This window comes from Saccoglossus kowalevskii, chromosome 7, assembly GCF_978046115.1.
Source record: "Saccoglossus kowalevskii chromosome 7, keSacKowa6.1, whole genome shotgun sequence".
Classification (NCBI taxonomy): Eukaryota; Metazoa; Hemichordata; class Enteropneusta; family Harrimaniidae; genus Saccoglossus; species Saccoglossus kowalevskii.
In genome coordinates, this window is record NC_140647.1 from 30,167,063 (window position 1) to 30,186,656 (window position 19,594).

At 32.2% G+C, this 19,594-nt stretch overlaps 3 protein-coding genes and 1 long non-coding RNA gene across 4 annotated transcripts; 3 read left to right on the forward strand and 1 right to left on the reverse strand.

Moving 5' to 3' along the window:
* Positions 1-1,666: 1,666 nt before the first annotated feature.
* Positions 1,667-3,367, forward strand: LOC146740925 (uncharacterized). The gene is made up of 2 exons (XR_014930013.1): positions 1,667-1,724; positions 3,105-3,367. It is a non-coding gene; the product is annotated as an uncharacterized LOC146740925 (long non-coding RNA).
* A 2,342-nt stretch (positions 3,368-5,709) lies between these two features.
* Positions 5,710-11,062, forward strand: LOC146740926 (uncharacterized). Its single transcript, XM_085501904.1, has 6 exons — positions 5,710-5,800; positions 6,235-6,456; positions 8,183-8,310; positions 8,677-8,798; positions 9,148-9,264; positions 10,810-11,062. The coding sequence occupies exons 1-6, from the start codon at positions 5,716-5,718 to the stop codon at positions 11,060-11,062; spliced, it is 927 nt and encodes a 308-aa protein (XP_085358030.1). The 5' UTR covers positions 5,710-5,715.
* Positions 11,063-11,993: 931 nt separating this feature from the next.
* On the forward strand, positions 11,994-14,008 carry LOC146740927 (G2/M phase-specific E3 ubiquitin-protein ligase-like). The gene is made up of 4 exons (XM_085501737.1): positions 11,994-12,229; positions 12,675-12,828; positions 13,501-13,739; positions 13,873-14,008. Exons 1-3 carry the CDS (start codon positions 11,996-11,998, stop codon positions 13,536-13,538), a joined length of 426 nt encoding a protein of 141 aa, XP_085357863.1. The 5' UTR covers positions 11,994-11,995; the 3' UTR covers positions 13,539-13,739; positions 13,873-14,008.
* A 1,522-nt stretch (positions 14,009-15,530) lies between these two features.
* Positions 15,531-19,372, reverse strand: LOC146740928 (uncharacterized). Its single transcript, XM_085501738.1, has 9 exons — positions 19,329-19,372; positions 18,495-18,588; positions 18,336-18,364; positions 18,119-18,169; positions 17,908-18,005; positions 17,329-17,407; positions 17,032-17,142; positions 16,498-16,649; positions 15,531-15,778 (listed from the first exon to the last, which is right to left on the reverse strand). The coding sequence occupies exons 1-9, from the start codon at positions 19,370-19,372 to the stop codon at positions 15,576-15,578; spliced, it is 861 nt and encodes a 286-aa protein (XP_085357864.1). The 3' UTR covers positions 15,531-15,575.
* Between the last annotated feature and the right edge of the window lie 222 nt (positions 19,373-19,594).

A 19,594-nucleotide genomic window follows, 5' to 3' on the forward strand; every position in this document is an offset into this window, starting at 1 on the left:
GCATGAAAATTAATAGTTTTGTGATTCACACATTGCCATGAAATTTAGCCGACGGGAACAAATGCATTTTAATAAATAATATATTGTAGAATTACTAATTTTATACCCTGTTTTATTTCATGTTTCTCGCCAGTTTAATGCAATACGGTTCCTTGGATTTGTTTATACCCCTCACTTGATAACTAATAGGTTATCAATGATTTGATTTGGTTGATATAAGGAATTCGAAAGTGTGATGCCTACATATAGCTTATTTCACTGGCAATTCATTGTTAATTGAGTGTTTGACATAGGATAAATAGGATCTCCAGTTCGTCGCCGTGCACTAGCAACTCCAGTAGTAATTTGCATATGTTTATAGTCAAAGGCTTGGATTGCTACACTTGTTAAATAAATTCAATATCACACTGTAATTAAACGTCGTAGGGCGGCTTGTCTTATTTGCATAAATAATTACCGTTCACCAAGAAATAGTACTATCAGTTAACTCTCATACGATTAAAGAGCACGTTTTATCATTATACGCCTGGTGACAGGATTTACGGTCTTTACGGTGTCATTTCAATCGGTGGCCTTTACTGAGGTCAATTAAATTGCGCGAACCTGTTGAGGTTGACAGAATTGAAAATGATGTCTCACATATATCGGGATTACTAGATTTTACTATAGTTATTATAGATTCAAGAAATAAAAAAAAAAGTCACCACGCGCCATCTTATGTCGTATGTATGCATATTTAGCATTTTTTACACCGTAGAGGTACCAAGTTCAATCCAAAGGAATACACATAGCTCATTTCAGATAGTCCAGCTTTATTCATCTAAACGGTCAGCTGAGATAAAATCTCGCTGTCTCCTTCCCTTTTCCTACAAAATCTTACAAAACTTCCATAAAACTATAAGATGTATCAGAATAAAAATGCAATCACCAATCGCTGCAGCCGTTGGTTCGATCACAGGATTACCAGGGATGTGTCCCACGGTTAAAAGATTAAGAAATTTTCACTACTGAATACAATTATTAAAACATGCAAATTGTTTATCCTAAATAATACTGCAACTTCGAGTGAAATAAAAAGCATACATGATGTCATTATGCTATGAGCTGTCCCTTTAGTTAGCTGAAGTGGGAAAATCTTTATTTACAAAATATTACCGAGTTCTATCGAATTATATAAAGGCCACAAATTGGATTACTTCGAAAAAATAGAATTCATCAGATGTCAGATATTCACAATGAGTCGACTCCGTAATTACATGTTTATCGATTACTACTGTGGCCCATATATACAATTGGTCCGCTATATGAAAATCTGTCGGCTACTTGAAAAAAAATTCGGTCGGCAAGTTGAAAATTTGTCGGCTACTTGAAAATTGCGCCGCTACATGAAAATCGCTCCGCTACTTGAAAAAAAATCGGTCGGCTACTTGAAAATTGCTCCGCTACTTGAAAATGCGCCGCTACATGAAAATTGCTCCGCTATTTGAAAATAAATCGTTCAGCTACTTGAAATTTGTCGTCTACTTGGAAATGTTTCCGCTACTTGAAAATAGTTTCGTTATTTGAAAAAAAATGGTCTGCTGTCTATAATCGGTTGGCTACTTCAAAATCGCCCCTCTATTTTCCAAAAACATTCGACCCGCACATGTATGACCCGGAAGTAAATCTTTTACGATTCCATGTCATTCCATGTGGGCAAGGTTTACAACGTATCACTGATATTGGTAAGTTTAAACAATTTCTATCGCTTTACTATGCCAAAAATACCGTATTATTGAGAGACTGTGATTGAGTGAAAATTCATGACACCGTCGGTGATCCAAATGTATGATCCTGGACCTTGTCGGGCGAAATGACCTCAGATAATTTTGGGCCAACTTACCACTGCCCCAATGCTGTTATGTATGAGCAGTTCAATCAAAATTAAAATTATCCCTTCCACCATAGTTATGATTTTAATGTGATTTTTTCACTTAGCAATAGTAGTTAGTGTATTGTACTGTACCTTACCGTACAAGTATATTGTGATTCTTTATGTGTTTGTAATATTATTTAGCTTTATTTAGCATTCTGTTTATTTTATTTTATTCTATTTTATTTTTTATACGACCATAGAACAACTCACTGTAGTTTGTTTGAATAAGTATTATTATTATTATATTAAGCGATGTAAAAAAATAATTTTCAGCATTTATCAAGTTTTCATACAATAGATTTTTTTTCTAGAAATATTCTACTTTTAGTTTAGATTTGGAGCTAACCTGCAGTAAGCATTATATTTCTATTTCATCAAATTTGGTTAAAACCAGGTGTATTGTACAGCTTGCATTTTTGTGGTTACCAATATAAATTGAAATTGAAATTAAATACATATTTAAAAAAAATATTTAAAATCTCGGTTTATTATCAGATGAATTGTAGGTACTTAATTATACACAATTACCATAACAATTTGACAATAATATTACTAGTGTTTCAATCTGAGTCCTTAATCTGAGACAAGATTATTAATCTAAAGCTGAATATAAGACATATAAGCTTTATGCTTGTCCACATAATACTAGTCAAATGCTCTTTCCAAATTCAGGCACTTTTTTCATACATCACTGTAATTGTCAGTCAAAAGGACTATTTCTGTTTCTATTGCACATAAAAAAATACAGAATATTTACACCAATAACTCGGGTGGAGCATTGACTTACAATAGGCCCAAATATTAAAAACTCACCATTTTAGGCAGTAAAAAAGTGTTTCTTCTAAAAATTAACGATCCCAAACTGTTGTTTTATCCCCAGAGTCCCCGGGCGATAAGTGGCGACTTTGAACATCGGGTTAATCTGTATTTTTCTGACATGATCTGAATACTATGAAGTCCATATACCTTGTCTATTTACAATAATACCCTTAGTTTTCACAAGTTTGAAAAAAAAAGAAAAATCAACCGACCGACCCAATTTTTCAATTTCCCGATTTGAGGGCAATATGAGGTTTTTTTTTGGGACTTAGTCCATCAAAAGTCAGGTGAAGTACACATGTTTCAATGAAGACTGGTGCATTAATTGTTATATCAACCTAATCTTTTTTGCAAATTAATTTATTTATAGAAATACTAATGGTATACCTATATAAGGCAGTTCATGCCTATAAGGCAACCGATGATGGAGAGTTGACCATTAAGGTCAACGATATAATTGAAGTTGAAGGATTGCCATGGCAGTTTCAAGGCAACCCAAAAGAGCCTCGTGGATGGATTTTAGGAAAATTTAATGATGTGGAGGGTAAATTCCCCTCTTTTGTGGATTTTTTTGGGCAGAGGTTATCACCACGACCCCCGACTCCACCATTATCTTCATTAGTTTCAAATAAATGCAATAGAAACAAGAAACCTATACGTAAGTATCTTAAGAATTAACAATGAATAATTTTATTTATTTATTTATGTATTTATGTGCATGTCATGAAGGCATGAATATATAAATTTAAACTTTTATAAATGTATGGCAATCCTGGAAAGACGTGTGGCTAGTGAGCATTACCTAATGACTACTAAGCCAATAAAAGTGTTTACACTGAATTTCAATAGAATGTTAGGGTCTCCAAAGTATATGTTTTAAATATTTCGTAATTTCATGCGTTAACGACTAGAATTGCGTTATACAATGGACGAAATATGGCTTAATTTGTCAATTAACACCTCACCTACCAGGGCAGTACTGCTTAGTAGATACATTGAATTTACATCTTAATTAAAATTAATCTCAACATCATATTTAAAATAATGGATTATGATGTCCTTACAAACCTTTAATTTTCTACTTATGACACATAAAATGCTATAAACATGTTTCTGTTTGTTTTTAATAATTTCCAAGGACAGTTATTTATCTATTTTTAAAATTTTGCAGCAGTAAATCTACATTTACAGGTACAATATGATATTCTGTGTTTATTTCTACTTTTGCAATATTTTACTCTGAAACTGTACCATACACATTTTATTTATTTAATTGGTTAAAGGGAATGGTGATAACTTCACTACTGTATGTTGTTCACGTCAGTTATTATTTGTAGACGGAATTGTGTAGCATGAATATTATCTTTGTATGCATCAAGTATTTTTATTACAATATGATAAAATAAAATTTAATAAAATAGTTATCATACAATATTGAAAAAATCCATGGTACTTAAAGAAATATTTTACCAGAAATGTTTTTTCACCCAAGCTTAAGAAGAATTAGTCTAATTTTATCTGCTACAGGCTCTTTCAAGGAGATGAAGATGAGAACGTCCTCTATGAGAGTAAGAGAAAAACAAATCAGGATGTAGGCAATTTAATTTCTTTATTCATTTGTTTCAATAATTGAGCTAAGCAACTGACATTTTTGGCGATAGCAGTATAGTTTACCTTACATAATTGAGTAAAATGTATTGTATTTAAATATACTATAATAATACATAAAAGTAATCAATGTTTTGTTCCGCCAAAATCGCAAAACAATTTTGTACTGGATGTCAATAAAATTGATTGATATACATGTACTTTGCAATTTAACAATTTATTTTGCAGTGATCTAATAATTGATCAAATTGAATGAAAATAGTTTTATTCTGTCTTTTATTTTTGTTATTACAGCTAAGATGGTCTGTAGCAAATTTGATGTTCAATGCTCATATCGTTATAGCACCCTCATACTGTCTGAATGAAAAAAAAATGTTGGTTTTTTTTTTTGGGGGGGGGGGGGGGGGTTCTGTGTGTGCCCAGCTCAACTGGTTGATGGTGATGTACTGATGTGTGTATGTGTCACACATTGTCATTCCGGAACAGTATCTCAGTTGTGTGTGGACGATTTAAATTTGGTACATAGATTAAACATAATCAGGCATTTTTTGGATCAAGTTTAAAATGGCCAACTAGTGTCCGTTTTCTTTTAAAGAATGCAGCTCCACAAGCCTCATCTCATACATGCCTAGATGGACCAATCAAGCTTAAACTTTACACATACTCGTACATCTATAAGACAAACAGGGCCTATAACAGTGCAATTTACATCATGCAATTTATCATGTCATAAATATTATGTTTTTTAATTAGTATTCCATTTTGAATTTTCAGCAAGGAACTATGGGTAAAATTACATTTCATTACAATGACAAAATACTTTCTTTCATAACTTGAATATAATGCAAATTAGGTCAAATTTTCAGTGATCATATTAATATATATTGTTGTAACTTGTATAAGCTACTGTCATCAATAAATTATAAAATATACTAGTATACTAAGAATTAAGCAATTGGTAGAAAAATGTAAAAATTCAAAAATAAATATTTTCAGTTCTGTTGCCATGATGACCAATTAATATATATAGTTTTCGTTTGAAGTTATGGATGAAATAATTTTCTTAATTGTTCACACCAGTGTCTAATGATGTTTTACTTTACCCACAATTCTATGCTGGAGAATCAAGATGGACACACCAATGAAAAGCTCATTATCTAAAGAATAAAATGTATAAAAACTGTTAATTGCATTCTGCTACATTTGTAGAGCTCTTTCATCTGGGAACATTATGTTTGGCTAGATTCACGTTTTAGTTCTCTAACAGTTTTCAGCATGTTTTGTTACAACAGATAAATACAAATACTAGTAGTTGAAAATAGATTTTAAAAAGTTTGTTGAGCATTTTATGTACTTTTAAGGTGCAAGTGAGCATGTTATCACTCAATGGTAGAAATTTAGTTGTTTCAAGAAAAGTTGAAACAGGATTTTGTGTTGTTGTATCTGTGCTGATTACAGGTACTGAACTTTAAATAAATAAGTACATGTTTATTTATGTTCTTTGCAAATACATTTGGAGCTATAAGTCCTGGACCACTATTGTACTGGATTGATAACCATTCAATGGTTTTGTGCTATCAGCCTGTTCTGTTTAAGATCATACACATATCATACATGTTGGGATACGTATGCACATGGATTTATGCATTCAAAACTTCCAGAAAGGGAAGCCATTTTATTGCCAAAATTCTCCCAAGTCATGCATTTCTGTCAATTCAGAATCAAATCTCAGTTATGTTATGCATGTTACTTTGTTATGTAGATCAGATTCAAATATCAACATAAGTCTGACATACCATGCTTTGAGAAATACTTACAGATTGATTCACTACAGTATGAACTTAACTTGTTTTTAATGTGTTGCCTTTAATTAATTAATTTTCTCTTTGCAGCAACTGCAGATGAACTCTTAAAATTGGCTGTTGCTGAACAATTAGAACAAAATAGATTATTGTCAACAGAAGCCAAATATGTATTGCTATACAAGGATCGAAGTCTTGTAAAATATATTCCGGGGTCAACTGAAACATTCATGCTAAAAAAATACAAGATTAAAATGAAGCAACCGTATACCAAGTTGTGTTTTTATTTATGTCTCGAAACTGCATATGCAGGTAATTTTTTTAAGTGATATTTAACACTAAACGCCAAAACTGTGAACAATATGCACAATGTTCATGTTATACAGTGACTAATAACCCTCTTGCTACTTGAGGCCTTGTAAAGTAGCAATCACTGTGAATATGATATACAAATATAAAATATCAAAAGAAAATGCAACTGTATGTGATCATGTCTGTGCCTGAAATAATATTTGTGACTCCCGTGTGCTAAGCACACAATGGGAGTCCTCTGCAGTTAACCTGTCTGTGTTTATGTGTGTGTGTCTGTCCGTTCCGCTGATATCTCAAGAACCGTATGTTGGTTTCTAATGAAACTTGGTGTATAGATGCTCTGGGCTAATGCGCAGATTTGATATCTATGTTTTGGTTGAAACCCATGCATATTAATTACCTGATTTGCATGATAATTAGCTAATTGTTAGCTGTTCCTTGACTGTTCCGCTGATATCTAAAGAGCCATTCATTAAATTTTGATGAAACTTGGTACATAGATGATTAGTTTTGGGTAAAAAAATCCATGCATATAATTAACCTAATTTGCATAATGATTAATCAATTTTCGCTTTTCCACTGATATCTCAAGTACAAATCATCACATTTCAATGAAACTTACATAGATACATAGGAAGATGCACAGATACATATGCGAAATATTAATTACCCAATTTGCATAATTGATAAATTTCCAGCTTTTGATATTTCAAGTACTATTACTTTTCAATGAAACTTGGTACAAATTTGGTGATGTTCTAGGACAATGCACAGAGCGGATTAGTTTTGAGATAAAATCAGTGAATATTTAATCAACTAATTTTCAAAATTAGTTAATTTTTGGCTTTTACACTGATGTAATGGCAATTATTTCATTTCTGATGAAACTTGGTACATTGATGCTCCAGAACAATGCACAAACCTGCTCAGTTTTTAATTAAAATCAGATCATATTAATTACCAAATTAGCATTATAAATCATAATTTTTGGTTCTAATCACATTCCAATGAAACTTCGTACATAGATGGTCTGTGACAGTACTTATCTTAATTCAATGATTTTTGGTACATATATACTCTAACACAATGTGATGATAAAATTAATTTTAGGTTCATATACATGTATAATAATTACCCAATTTGCACAATAATTTACATTTCTGCTTTCCACTAATTTAGTTAGGATTAATCATCACATTATAATGAAACTTTGTACATGTGCACCCTGAGAAAATTTACAGACCTAAATCCATGTATAATAATTGCTTAATTTGTATAATAATTCATTTGGTTCACTGAGGTAAACCCTAAAAAATATAAAATAGTTTAAGTTCTACATTGTTGAATAAAAAAAATCAGATTTAAATTGAATTCGTCGCAGAGGTGCTTTCGAATAAATTATACTAAAAACCATGGATGAAAAATCAAATGTATTTTCTGCATGTATTAAATTTTGATGATGTAAATCACATTTTTTTCATGTTATGCATCTCAAATAGCAGACAAAAATTAGTTGCCAAGCTTCTCGTTTGAAAATCAAATCTTAAATTTTGAATTAATTCTAATGTGTCTCTAATACTCTCAGCACACAGGCGTTCTTTCTAAGCTTTTTTTGATTATTTAATATGTTCAGACTTGTCACATTCACAGTAAATTTGTTTCAATACTTGCAAAGTTTTTTGTTTTTTAATACTGATACAATTTTATATTTGTCGTCCATCTCAAGAGTACAACCAAATGAGCACTGATAAAGATTATCACTATGTTGACACAGATGATAATAGTGATACTGTTGATGAACAAATGAACATTGAACAATGCCATCATGATATTAAAGGGGAAGAAATAGAAAATGTAAGTTTTACTACTACAGTTTTGGATTACTGGTATATAAGTATATAACACTTTGAGTGATGTCAATACCAAGTTTAAATGAGATAAATCTTGGCATACCTAAGTTGATATTCAAGTGTAGATTTTTGGAGGGATTAGCAAATGCTTCTCTAGGAAATGATGATAGACGTGTAAACATGATTAAAATGGTTCTCCTTGCCTTGCTTGCAAGGTGGATGAAGGTATATGAGTGTGTTTGTCTTTAATAAATAATTATACCTACATGTATTATAGTGATGGGTACACAAAGAAGTGTATCAATTAAAACAACATGAGTGGCATTTTACCTTTCAAATTACTGAATTTGAATTTTTTTTTAAATTACAGGAACATGAGAATGAAATTGAAACCATAGAAGATGGTAACCCAGATATAGATACTGAAGTGGCTTTTGGAAACAATCCAAATATTGATTGTACTGGTTCACTCGATGATACTCTGCCTATTCTGTGAGTATACATGCAAGCATATTTCTGTATTAATACACATATCAATGGCAATACAATTTTGAATCTTGTACATACAAATTCAATCTGTCAAAAGTTCCTTGTAATTTTGTTTTCAACACTTTTGACAGTTTTTAAAACTACTTTATTTAAATCTGGTTTTTGAAATTGAATATCCAGTAAAATTTTTGTTACAAAATTGACCTTGCCCAAATCAAAGCTTTTTAGCTCATAACATATCCTCAGTAATAACAGGATTTTGTATAATATTATTGCATACAAAGTTATCACAAAGAATGTATAATAAGCATTATACCGGTAAATACATATTTATCATAAATTTTCATTTCAGAACCCCATATGGAAACTATTGCCAGGTGATGAATATTTCTGATGAAGATAATGAAGAATCTGATCAGAATATTATGGATCATGAACAAGTAATCATACAAACAATTCAGAGTCAAAGGTGATTGCTTAAATGCAAAAATCAATTTTATCTTGTTTTTTTTCATTTTCTGTCTTGTAAAGTACTTCAACTGACTGGTTAGCTGAAAGTTTTTATTAGTCCCCGTTCGGACGAAGTTGAGGACTTATAATTCAGTCTCCGTCCGTCCGTGTGTCCGTGCGTCTGTCCGGAGTCATATCTCAGAATCCCTTGTACCGATTCCGTTCATTCTTTGCATGTGCCTAGTACTTTATGTGGGACATATGCACATGCAGTGGTTTAGCGATTCGATTTAAAATGGCCGACTGGCAGCCATCTTGTTTTTTGAAAATGTTGTATTTTGGACATGCTTTGTCAATTTTCATTCAAACTTGGTACATAGATTATACATGTTGGGATACATGTCCATGATGATTTATTTCACAATTGGATCAAAGATGGCCGACTGGCAGCCATCTTGTTTTTTGAAAATGTCGTATTTTGGACATGCTTTGTCAGTTTTCATTCAAATTTTGTACATAGATCATACATGTTAGGATACATGTCCCCGACCGTCTTTGAGTTCCTGAGTCTGTCCGTCCGTGTGTCCGTCTGTATGTGCGTCAGTCTATCCAACGTCATATTTCAGAATCCTGTGGACCGATTCCGTTCATTCTTTGCATGTGCCTAGTACCTTATGTGGTATATATGCACATGCATTGCTTTAGCGATTCGATTCAAAATGGTCGACCGGCAGTCATCTTGTTTTTTGAAAATGTTGTATTTTGGACATGCTTTGTCAGTTGTCATTCAAACTTGGTGCATAGATTATACATGTTAGGATACATGTCCATGACGATTTATTTCGCAATTGGATCAAAAATGGTCGACTGGCTGGCATCTTGTTTTTGTTTTTTTATGCGGTATCTTGGACGTGCTCTGTCATTTTTCATTCAAATGTGGCACATACATGTACTTTATACATGTTAGGATGCATGTCCATAACAATTTGTTTCAAAATCTGGTCAAGGATGGCCGATTGACAGCCATCTGACTTTTTGGCCTTACTACTATATTTCCACAATTTATGTACCATTTTCATTCGTATTTGCCACATACATCATACATATCAGTGTGTTGCATAATCAGATCAAAAATGGCTGAATAATGGCTGTTTTTATTTTGGCCATATTACTATGACACGAAACACGTGTTTTGATGTAAATAAACAATCTGTTGTATACGCCACTTGGAACTCAAGTTTCAAAGACACGCTCGCGACAACCCCTCCGCTTTAATATGACGAGCACAAAGAGAACTTAACAGGGACTGTGTCATTTTCAATGACTTGTTAAATAAGAATTTTCACTTGTACAAGAATACTGCATATGCTGTGGCAGTACTTTCATTAGCAAGAGTTTGAATTCTGTGTAAATATTGTATTGTAGGCGCGTACCAGCCTATGGGTCTTATATCAAACATGATAGATTTATTTGGTAATCAAAATATATTTTGAAAGATCATGTTATCGGTATATTTCATATAGACATTTTTCTATAATTTTTTTTGTATGTTTATGCATTAAAGAAGTTTACAAGAATTGTTGAGTGAGTTTATTCAGAGTGTTCAGGTTGATGATGTCAGCACTGTTATCATTCGAAGATCTAAAATCCTGAGAACTACTCTAAAAGCCATTAATAAGAATGGGTTTAATATAAGAGGAAAGCTTTTTGTGGAGTTCAGTGGGGAGGATGCTCATGATGACGGTGGACCACAGAGAGAATTTCTAAGGTATGAATACAAATCAAATTTGAAATCCCCAAAAAGGGAGTCGACTTAGACATATGCATGTTTGTTAATAGCTTACATGTATCACAGTTATTCAAAAACTATGTACCTTGAACATGATCATTGTTTTAATTACAAGCATTTTTATTCTCAGTTCAAAAATTTTGAAAACTTAAGTGACTTATAATCAGTTTCAATCTGTCTCGCTTTCCGTCTATCCATAGTTGTATTTCAAAAACCTCTGGAACAAATTTGTTTATTCTGTGCACGTCCTTAGTACTTTATTTGTGACATATGCACATGCAGTGGTTTAGCAATTCAATCAAAGATGGCCGACTGGCATTCATCTTGCCTTTTGGTCCCAAAACTATATCTCCAAGGCTTATGGACCATTTGCATTCATATTTGGCACATACATCATACATGTTGGAATACATGTCCATGTCAGTTTGTTTCATAATCATATAAAAGATGGTCTATTGCTGGTTATCTTCCTATCTGGTCATACAACTGTATTTGATATCCATAATACTGGAGGCATTTTACTTGAGTTTGGATGTAAAATTGCATAAATATGAGAAATAGCAAATAGTTTGTGTCCATAAATTACCAGTAGATTATAAATCATTTCATTTAATAAATATGATTTTTGTTGATACTAGATTAGTTTAGTTTTATTACAAAATGTACTCTCAAATACAGACCGTACACCAAAAATTCATTCAGAAACTATGTATTTGGTCACATGACCATCGATTTGCATATCCAATTTGATTGCATATATATTATGCATGTAGCAATACATGTTCTTGAAACATACATTTATGTGTTGAAAAGTTATTTATTATTGTTCTTTGAATTATTTGAGTAATTACAAAATGTCATCAACATCAACAATGTAGAACTTAAGCTGCATTAAAATATAAAATAGTTTAACAAATTTGTTCATGCTAACAGGTTGTTAATGCAGGAAGTTGGTGCTAGTATGGGGATTTTTGAAGGGGACCAGTTAACCAGAGTTTTCAGCCACAATGTACGCCTAATCAGTGATATGATGTATTTCAAGGCTGGACAACTTGTTGCCATGTCATTGCTAAATGGAGGTCCTGGTCTTCAGTGTATGGCTGATTCGGTTTACAACTACATGATTGGTATTGAACCGGGAAATCTCACAATTGACTTGATTCCAGATAGTGATATGAGAGTTAGGGTACAAGAGGTAAAACATCAATTGTATTGAAGATGACTAGTATAGTTTTATAGTCTTCAACCAGTTTCTACACAAAATCCGATCTTCAGAGCGATATCTATGAATATTATTTTCAGTGACCCTTTGTACAATACAGTCAAAGTATGCACATTCAGTTATTCTTATTATATATGTTATCTAAGGCTGTGTATTTCTTATTCAAAGATGAACATTGTGACATTCATGTCTTATTTAGATAAATGACATTATATAAATCATATTTTATAATAATAATACATTTTATTTAGCTATTTCCATAATAATGACTCAAAAAAAAATAGAATTAAAATGATACATTCTCAATTAACTACTTTTTTTCATGCAGCATATATCCAATGACCTGACTATATTATCATGAATTAGCCACAATTTCGTGGTAATTTTGTTTTGATATACCCACCCTCTTTTTTTCAAGCTTCAGAAATGTTCCACTTCAATTGAATTAAATAAGTTTATTGAGCAAAATGGTGACTGGATTGCGGATAATGGATATCCTGATATCTTCACCAGTGATATCAAAGATGTTGAAGAAATTTGCCATTTTCTTCTGTTACAACTATTTTGTTCAGGTTTGTTGAATTACTGTTTCATGTACACATATGCAAGGTTATTAGCATGACCCTTTCCCACCTAAGTAGGGATATAGTCACTCTGCGGTTAGTTCTAGAATATATAATTATGAATATCTTTACTGTTTTCCCCACAGACCCTGATCAATCTACATTATGACTTCAGATACATTGTTGATATTTTTAGTGCACATCACTTTTTTTTCCCCGAGATTCGGCCTGATTCAGTTCAAAGTTGAATAGGGCATTTTCAATCAAACTTTGTATTATGACCTTACATATTAGGTTGGTGTGCAAGCCATATTTCTTTTTGAGATACTTGAACAAAAATACCCGACTAGCTGCATTTTTCTTTCATGCTATTTCCTCTGTAAGATATAGTCCAATTCAGTTCAAAGTTTTCACGTAGGTACTAGACTGACAGTAACACAATCTATAATCTGTGTTAGTGTTAAAAAAACATTGATCTTTCATTTCTACATGTCACATGTACTGAACATTTACATCGACTACAGCTAATAATTAACGGGGACTATGCATTATCAATGTTTGTTTTAATAAAATGTGCATATTTTTGTGTTGACATATTTTGTGTTGTAAAGATATTAAATGACCATTGTATCTCATATTTTACCGATATTTCATCTTGCACACTTACCACTGTTATTTCAGATCTAAAGCTGAAATGGATCAGTTTTTCTGTGGCCTGAATGATGTTGGAGGCCTGGGTCAGATTATAAAAGAAAACCCTGATCAGTTCAGGGACCTGTTCATTGATCGGGGAAAACGACTTTGCCGAAAGGACATAAAGAGCCTGTACCAAATTGACTTCAGTGAAAACGGCAGTAACAGACTCAATGAAGAGGAAGATACAATTTATAGTCTGGAGCTATATTTGCAAGCTGTTGAAAGTAAGACATTTTAAATTATTAATGGTATATACATCCTACTTAATATTTAAATGAAGTGATCAATCTCTAATTTGGGAATTATTTTTGGAAATTATTGCTTACTATCTTTTCTTACATTTTGTACTATTTCTAGATGGAGAGCATCCTGTGTCTCTTGAAGACATCCTAGTTTTTGCAACAGGGTCCAACAGAGTACCTCCACTTGAATTTGCAAAACCAATCACTATACAGTTCTCCTCAACATGTGAAAATGAAAAACGATTCCCATCTTCATCCACATGTGATTTAAAACTTTGGCTTCCTCGTGGTGTTGACATAGACAGTTTTAGTTCATTAATGAATAGAGCCTTACTTGAATCACAGGGTTTTGGAAAAATTTAATTTTCATCCTTCCATGAATAATTTACTGTGTACACTCCATGGATTGTAATGCATAATTGCACAAATTCCACCTCTGGATAATTTGAAATTTTACCTTACTAAAATCCTTACTTACCTTACTAAAATCCAATATTTATCTTTGGATAGACTAGTGGGCCAATTGTATTTGCACATGTTGGTGCTACTCAGTACATTTACAACTTCAGGCCTAACTCGCATAGTTAGCCCACTAGTTTATGCAATATTCTATACATTAGATTTTAGTAAGGTATGACTGAATGTATTACAAATTTAAAATAATCTGCAAACTATTCCAATATAGTAAGATAATAGTAAACATGTTTGTTGAACATGACACGTTTTTGTTGCCAATAACCTGCACTCTGGTATTCGTACATTAGAAACTCACATTTGTATATTAAATAATGTATTCCATTATCTGATAGTTAAAAATAGATATCAAGTGGCTAATGGCAGTCAAGGGCCCATTATTTGTCAGGTATCGTACCTATACTTTGATAATGACGGAAATCAACGACTACTTTTGAAGCCAAGGTCTGGTAAAAGTCCAACCTGTCAAGCGTCTAAGACTTTCATCTGATGGCTTCAAAAATAGCTGTTAATTGCCATGTATGTGCAAGTAGAGGTACGATACGTTGTATCTCAAATTGATACTTCAAAGTTTTAGGCGGTGATTTTTTACTTTGACAGGGACAATTTGAACCTATGTACCTATTTAAGGGGTGACAAAGGATGCTGAACAAAACAACTTTTTGAACAATAGAGAAAAGTCAAATAGCAGTATATATTAATCATTTCTCATTTTAATAAGTGTGGTAAAAATTGTACAATTTTAATCTCTGCATACACCACTACATGTACAATTTCGTTTGACATATTAGTCATGTTAGGTAGTAATATGAGGTTATTACAAGGATAGCTCAAAGTATGCATGAAGACAGCGGGAGTATCAACCGGTGCACAGCAAAGGTTGATGCGACAGCATACTGTATGAGTTCATACTTTGAGGTATCCTCGTAATAACCTTATTATTATACATCTTTTCCTTCCAAGGATACATCATGGGAATGCCGAATTCCAAAAAAGTTTAGAACAAAATCATCAAACCTTTTTGTGTGGAGTCGGTCAAACCCTGGTGGCAGCAATGTTTGTTTTTATTATTAGATTCCATATTTGGAAATCGCATTTCCTTATATGGTAGGATTAAAATACCCCGTAAAATACCGCAAAATTATGGCACTCTGTAACTTAGTATGGTGTTACGGTGACAGATGTATAATAATATTATAATATGCAGCTTTCTAATCGGTGGTTTGGTTTCTGACCTACTTGATCTTTATGAGTTGGACTAGAAACTGAATTTTTAATGTTTGTTATAAACCACAAAACTGTTATGCAAGATATTTTTATTAGTTTGAAATAAAATTTATACAATCACTGTGAATCTGCTTCTACCATTGCCTTTAACTGGCAATATAAATGCTTTGCCTGTTCTGTTGTTTTTGGTAGTAAAAGTTTGTAGCGCTTCATTGCATGGTCAATGTATTTATCAATCTGCTCATCCCCTACATAATTAGGTGTATGTGCATGATGGCGAACTTCCTCTGTGGTTACCGGTTGAATCATATCTCTCCAACCTATAAAAAATTAAATAAAATGAAGTTAAACTTGTCATGAGACACGTGGTTGGTTGACAGTGATTGATAAGATTTCCATATTTGTAGATAAACATCAAAAAAAATGTTTGAGTTATTGTAACCACACAACGAAGAAAAGTTTTACTGAAATTCAACAAATATCTTTAAAAACCTGCATCTATAATATGCAGACTAAATAAAAATCAAAGAATGTTCAGAAAGAACGTGTGTGTGTGTACTAAGGGTATTCGAAGCTTTAAGTACAAATAAGAAATACTGTATTTACTATATTAGAAGCACATTATGTTTATTGCATACAAAATCTTTGTGTCTTATTTTTTCCACTAATTTTTCCTCGTCGCAGATGCATGTGCATATTAATGAGGTAGACATGTGGTATGTTAGTCATATATCTGCATGTCATCTGCAGCAGTGCTTCATGCATTACACTTATTTACTACTATTTACAAATTTGGCAATCACTAAGCTATGTATCAAGTTTAATTAATATCTGCTAAGAGAAATTAGGTAATTAATATGCACAAATTAAGGTATCTGCATGTGTGTAAGTTAATACCAATGATTTTCAAAACTTTTCAAAATTTGCTATGCATTTTGAAAAGTATGGCCACTCTAAGTTAAACAATGCATGCAAATAAACAAGTGAAGGTTTAAGAACAACGTTTAGAATCCATAAAAAAAATGAACTTAGGCTTTACCTGATAATTCAGGACAGTGATATAGTATATTAGGAATACCACATGGTACATGAAGCTCCTTCTGATGCCTGATAGGATGATTGTTCCACTGTGTTATCACTTGATCTAATTCTATTTGGACTATTTCTAAATAGCAATGGCGAATTAGACACCTAAAAACAAGACAAGACAATGCAATGCGAATTTCCCAGTTCGAAGTTAAACATCAATCTACACAATAGACTGCTAAAGAATCAGCCTCATGGATAGAAGACTTCTGATGTCTATCTTCCTAAAAAAATGACAATGTACTGTGTCATTAGCTAATTGTTTTGGATAATTTTGACACAATGTTCTTGACATATCACAAAAAGGTAGTTTATAAGGCCGTTGTCATAGCAATGAATATTGAGAACCATACAAAGTTTTAGAACAAGCCATACTTTGTGTTATTTACCCCATAATACAATATCATTTCCTTGACACATATTCAAACTGGGACACTTGTTTAACACAACTACAGGTTGAAAATTATGGTAATCAAACTATATTTACTTGTGTAAATGATTTCTAGAAGAAAACAACCTTTCTTCAACCATTGATGCAAAATATTGACGCCACCATTCAGTCCAAGAGCGCAAAAGGAATGACCAAAAACATTCTATTCTCTAAATGAATAAATGAAGATAAACTAATTAAATAAATCAGCAACAAATTGATTTAAAATCACAAATGTTGATTGAATGTATGGTGCAAATATATCAATAAATAATAATAGCCAATGACAACTATGTAGAGTCCTATTATTTTCTATGGTGATTATACCAACTTTAATTTAAAATTATTTATTACCTGATTCGCAAAAAAGCTTGTAAAGCTGCCACCGTTACATTCTCTGTTCCTGGGTCTGCTCTGATTTGCAAAGGACATCCTGTTCACAAATGTCACAGTAATTACATAGTGGCAATAATCTGTTTCAAATGTAGTCTCTAACATTGATAAAGTGATATAGAATCAAATCTATAAAGTCAACACACAATACTGTAATGTATAGCGCATTAAAACACCATTTTATGGCGTCATTGCCTCGGACATGGGGGGGGGTATTCACTTAAAAATAGGCTTGAATAAATCTTGTAAATTTTTGAGGTTATCCCTCCTCCTTGCCCTATTTATTAAAACTATAACAATCTCTACCGAACCACAATTGATGAGAAGGGCAAGCCACGCTCATTAACCCTTATAAAATCAAAATTTACTCTTTGGGAGGTCATTATGTTCTTTGTTTAAATAAATTTACTTGTGAATACAGATTTACATTATCCTTTAATAATGGACAGCTACAACATCATAAAAACCTCAAATTCAAATAGTGGGGATTTAATAACATGCAATAATGAGCAGAATGTTGTCTTAATATAAAACATGTACCTTTCATTTCATCCACACAGTTGAGGTAGTAATAGGCAATAACGCTAGGGTCACTGTTTGTGCTGGCTGCCTTCACCCATAAAATTTTTCTTGAATATCTGAAATTGACAAGATATTTTATTTTACTCAAAATATGCAATACATTATAAAAAAGGCATGATACACACGATATGTGCACATATCTGTATGAGAATTGTTAACAAAAACTTACCCATCTATACATCCACTTATACATATGCTATATGGCTTCAGCTTGTCATAGCTATAACAAAGGATAACTACATTAGATAGTATAATGTCATGTAATATATTGTAGTCTTTCTCATGTACTATAAGAACCATAATCTTAGAGTCATCCTAGCCAACTGTCCCTCTCTATTATATAAACTCAGTATCAATTTAGCTAGAACATATGAAGTAACACTCACCCATCCATATGCCATGTTTGATTTTGGCCCTGAAAATGAAAAAAGTATGTTATCGACACCAATATTTCAAAGTCATGTTCAGGTACATCATACAAAATTGTTTCTACAGTTCAAATGTCAAGTATACATGTCTAATTTCACAGAAAGTTAAACAATTACCCCACTATGATACAATCCTCTTTTGAATCGTTTCTTTGACCTCATCTCAACACCTTCTGGGTCCAGAGCACGCATTAATTTTGCAATAGTTTGTCTACAGAGTTTAGGGAAACACAGTATCATTATGTATATATGAAATGCCAATGCTGCCTTATATTGCTGTCTAATTATATATTACAAACACAAAGTATGTAGTATAATGATGTTAGCATGTAGTATAATGATGTTAGCATACAATATAATGATGTTAGCATACAATATAATGATGTTAGCATGTAGTATAATGATGTTAGCATATAGCATAATGATGTTAGCATACAGTATAATGACGTTATCATGTAGTATAATGATGTTAGCATACAGTATAATGATGTTAGCATGTAGTATAATGATGTTAGCATACAGTACAATGATGTTAGCATGTAGTATAATGATGTTAGAATATAGCATAATGATGTTAGCATACAGTATAATGACGTTATCATGTAGTATAATGATGTTAGCATACAGTATAATGATGTTAGCATGTAGTATAATGATGTTAGCATACAGTACAATGATGTTAGCATGTAGTATAATGATGTTAGCATACAGTATAATGATGTTAGCATGTAGTATAATGATGGTATCACACAGTATAATGATGGTAGCACGTAGTATAATGATGGTAGCATATACATGTAATGTGACATAACAGTCACATAAAAATTCTTTCGGACAGGAGAAACACACTCCTTGGTAGTGATAATAATGTGGAATTGTGTTCTTCATTATTTATAAATTACTTATATATTGGTATATTAACAATAATAAAGTAATAATAATAATAATTACCTAGATACATTTAAGCTGTATTTTTGTTTCACCAAACGCCACATTGCTCTATAACCTAATTTTGATGAAGAGCCATTAAGTTCATACTGTGAAAAAAGATGTTCCAAAACTAACATTATTTTATTATTTATAACATTATTTAAAATAAAAATAGTTAGAAAGATTCTGGATCCATTGTTATTACAATTGAAAAAAAACACAATAGGTTCATATTATTAATGGTTCTGACCTGGTGTTAATCATCGAACACGCAAGTGTTCCGCTAA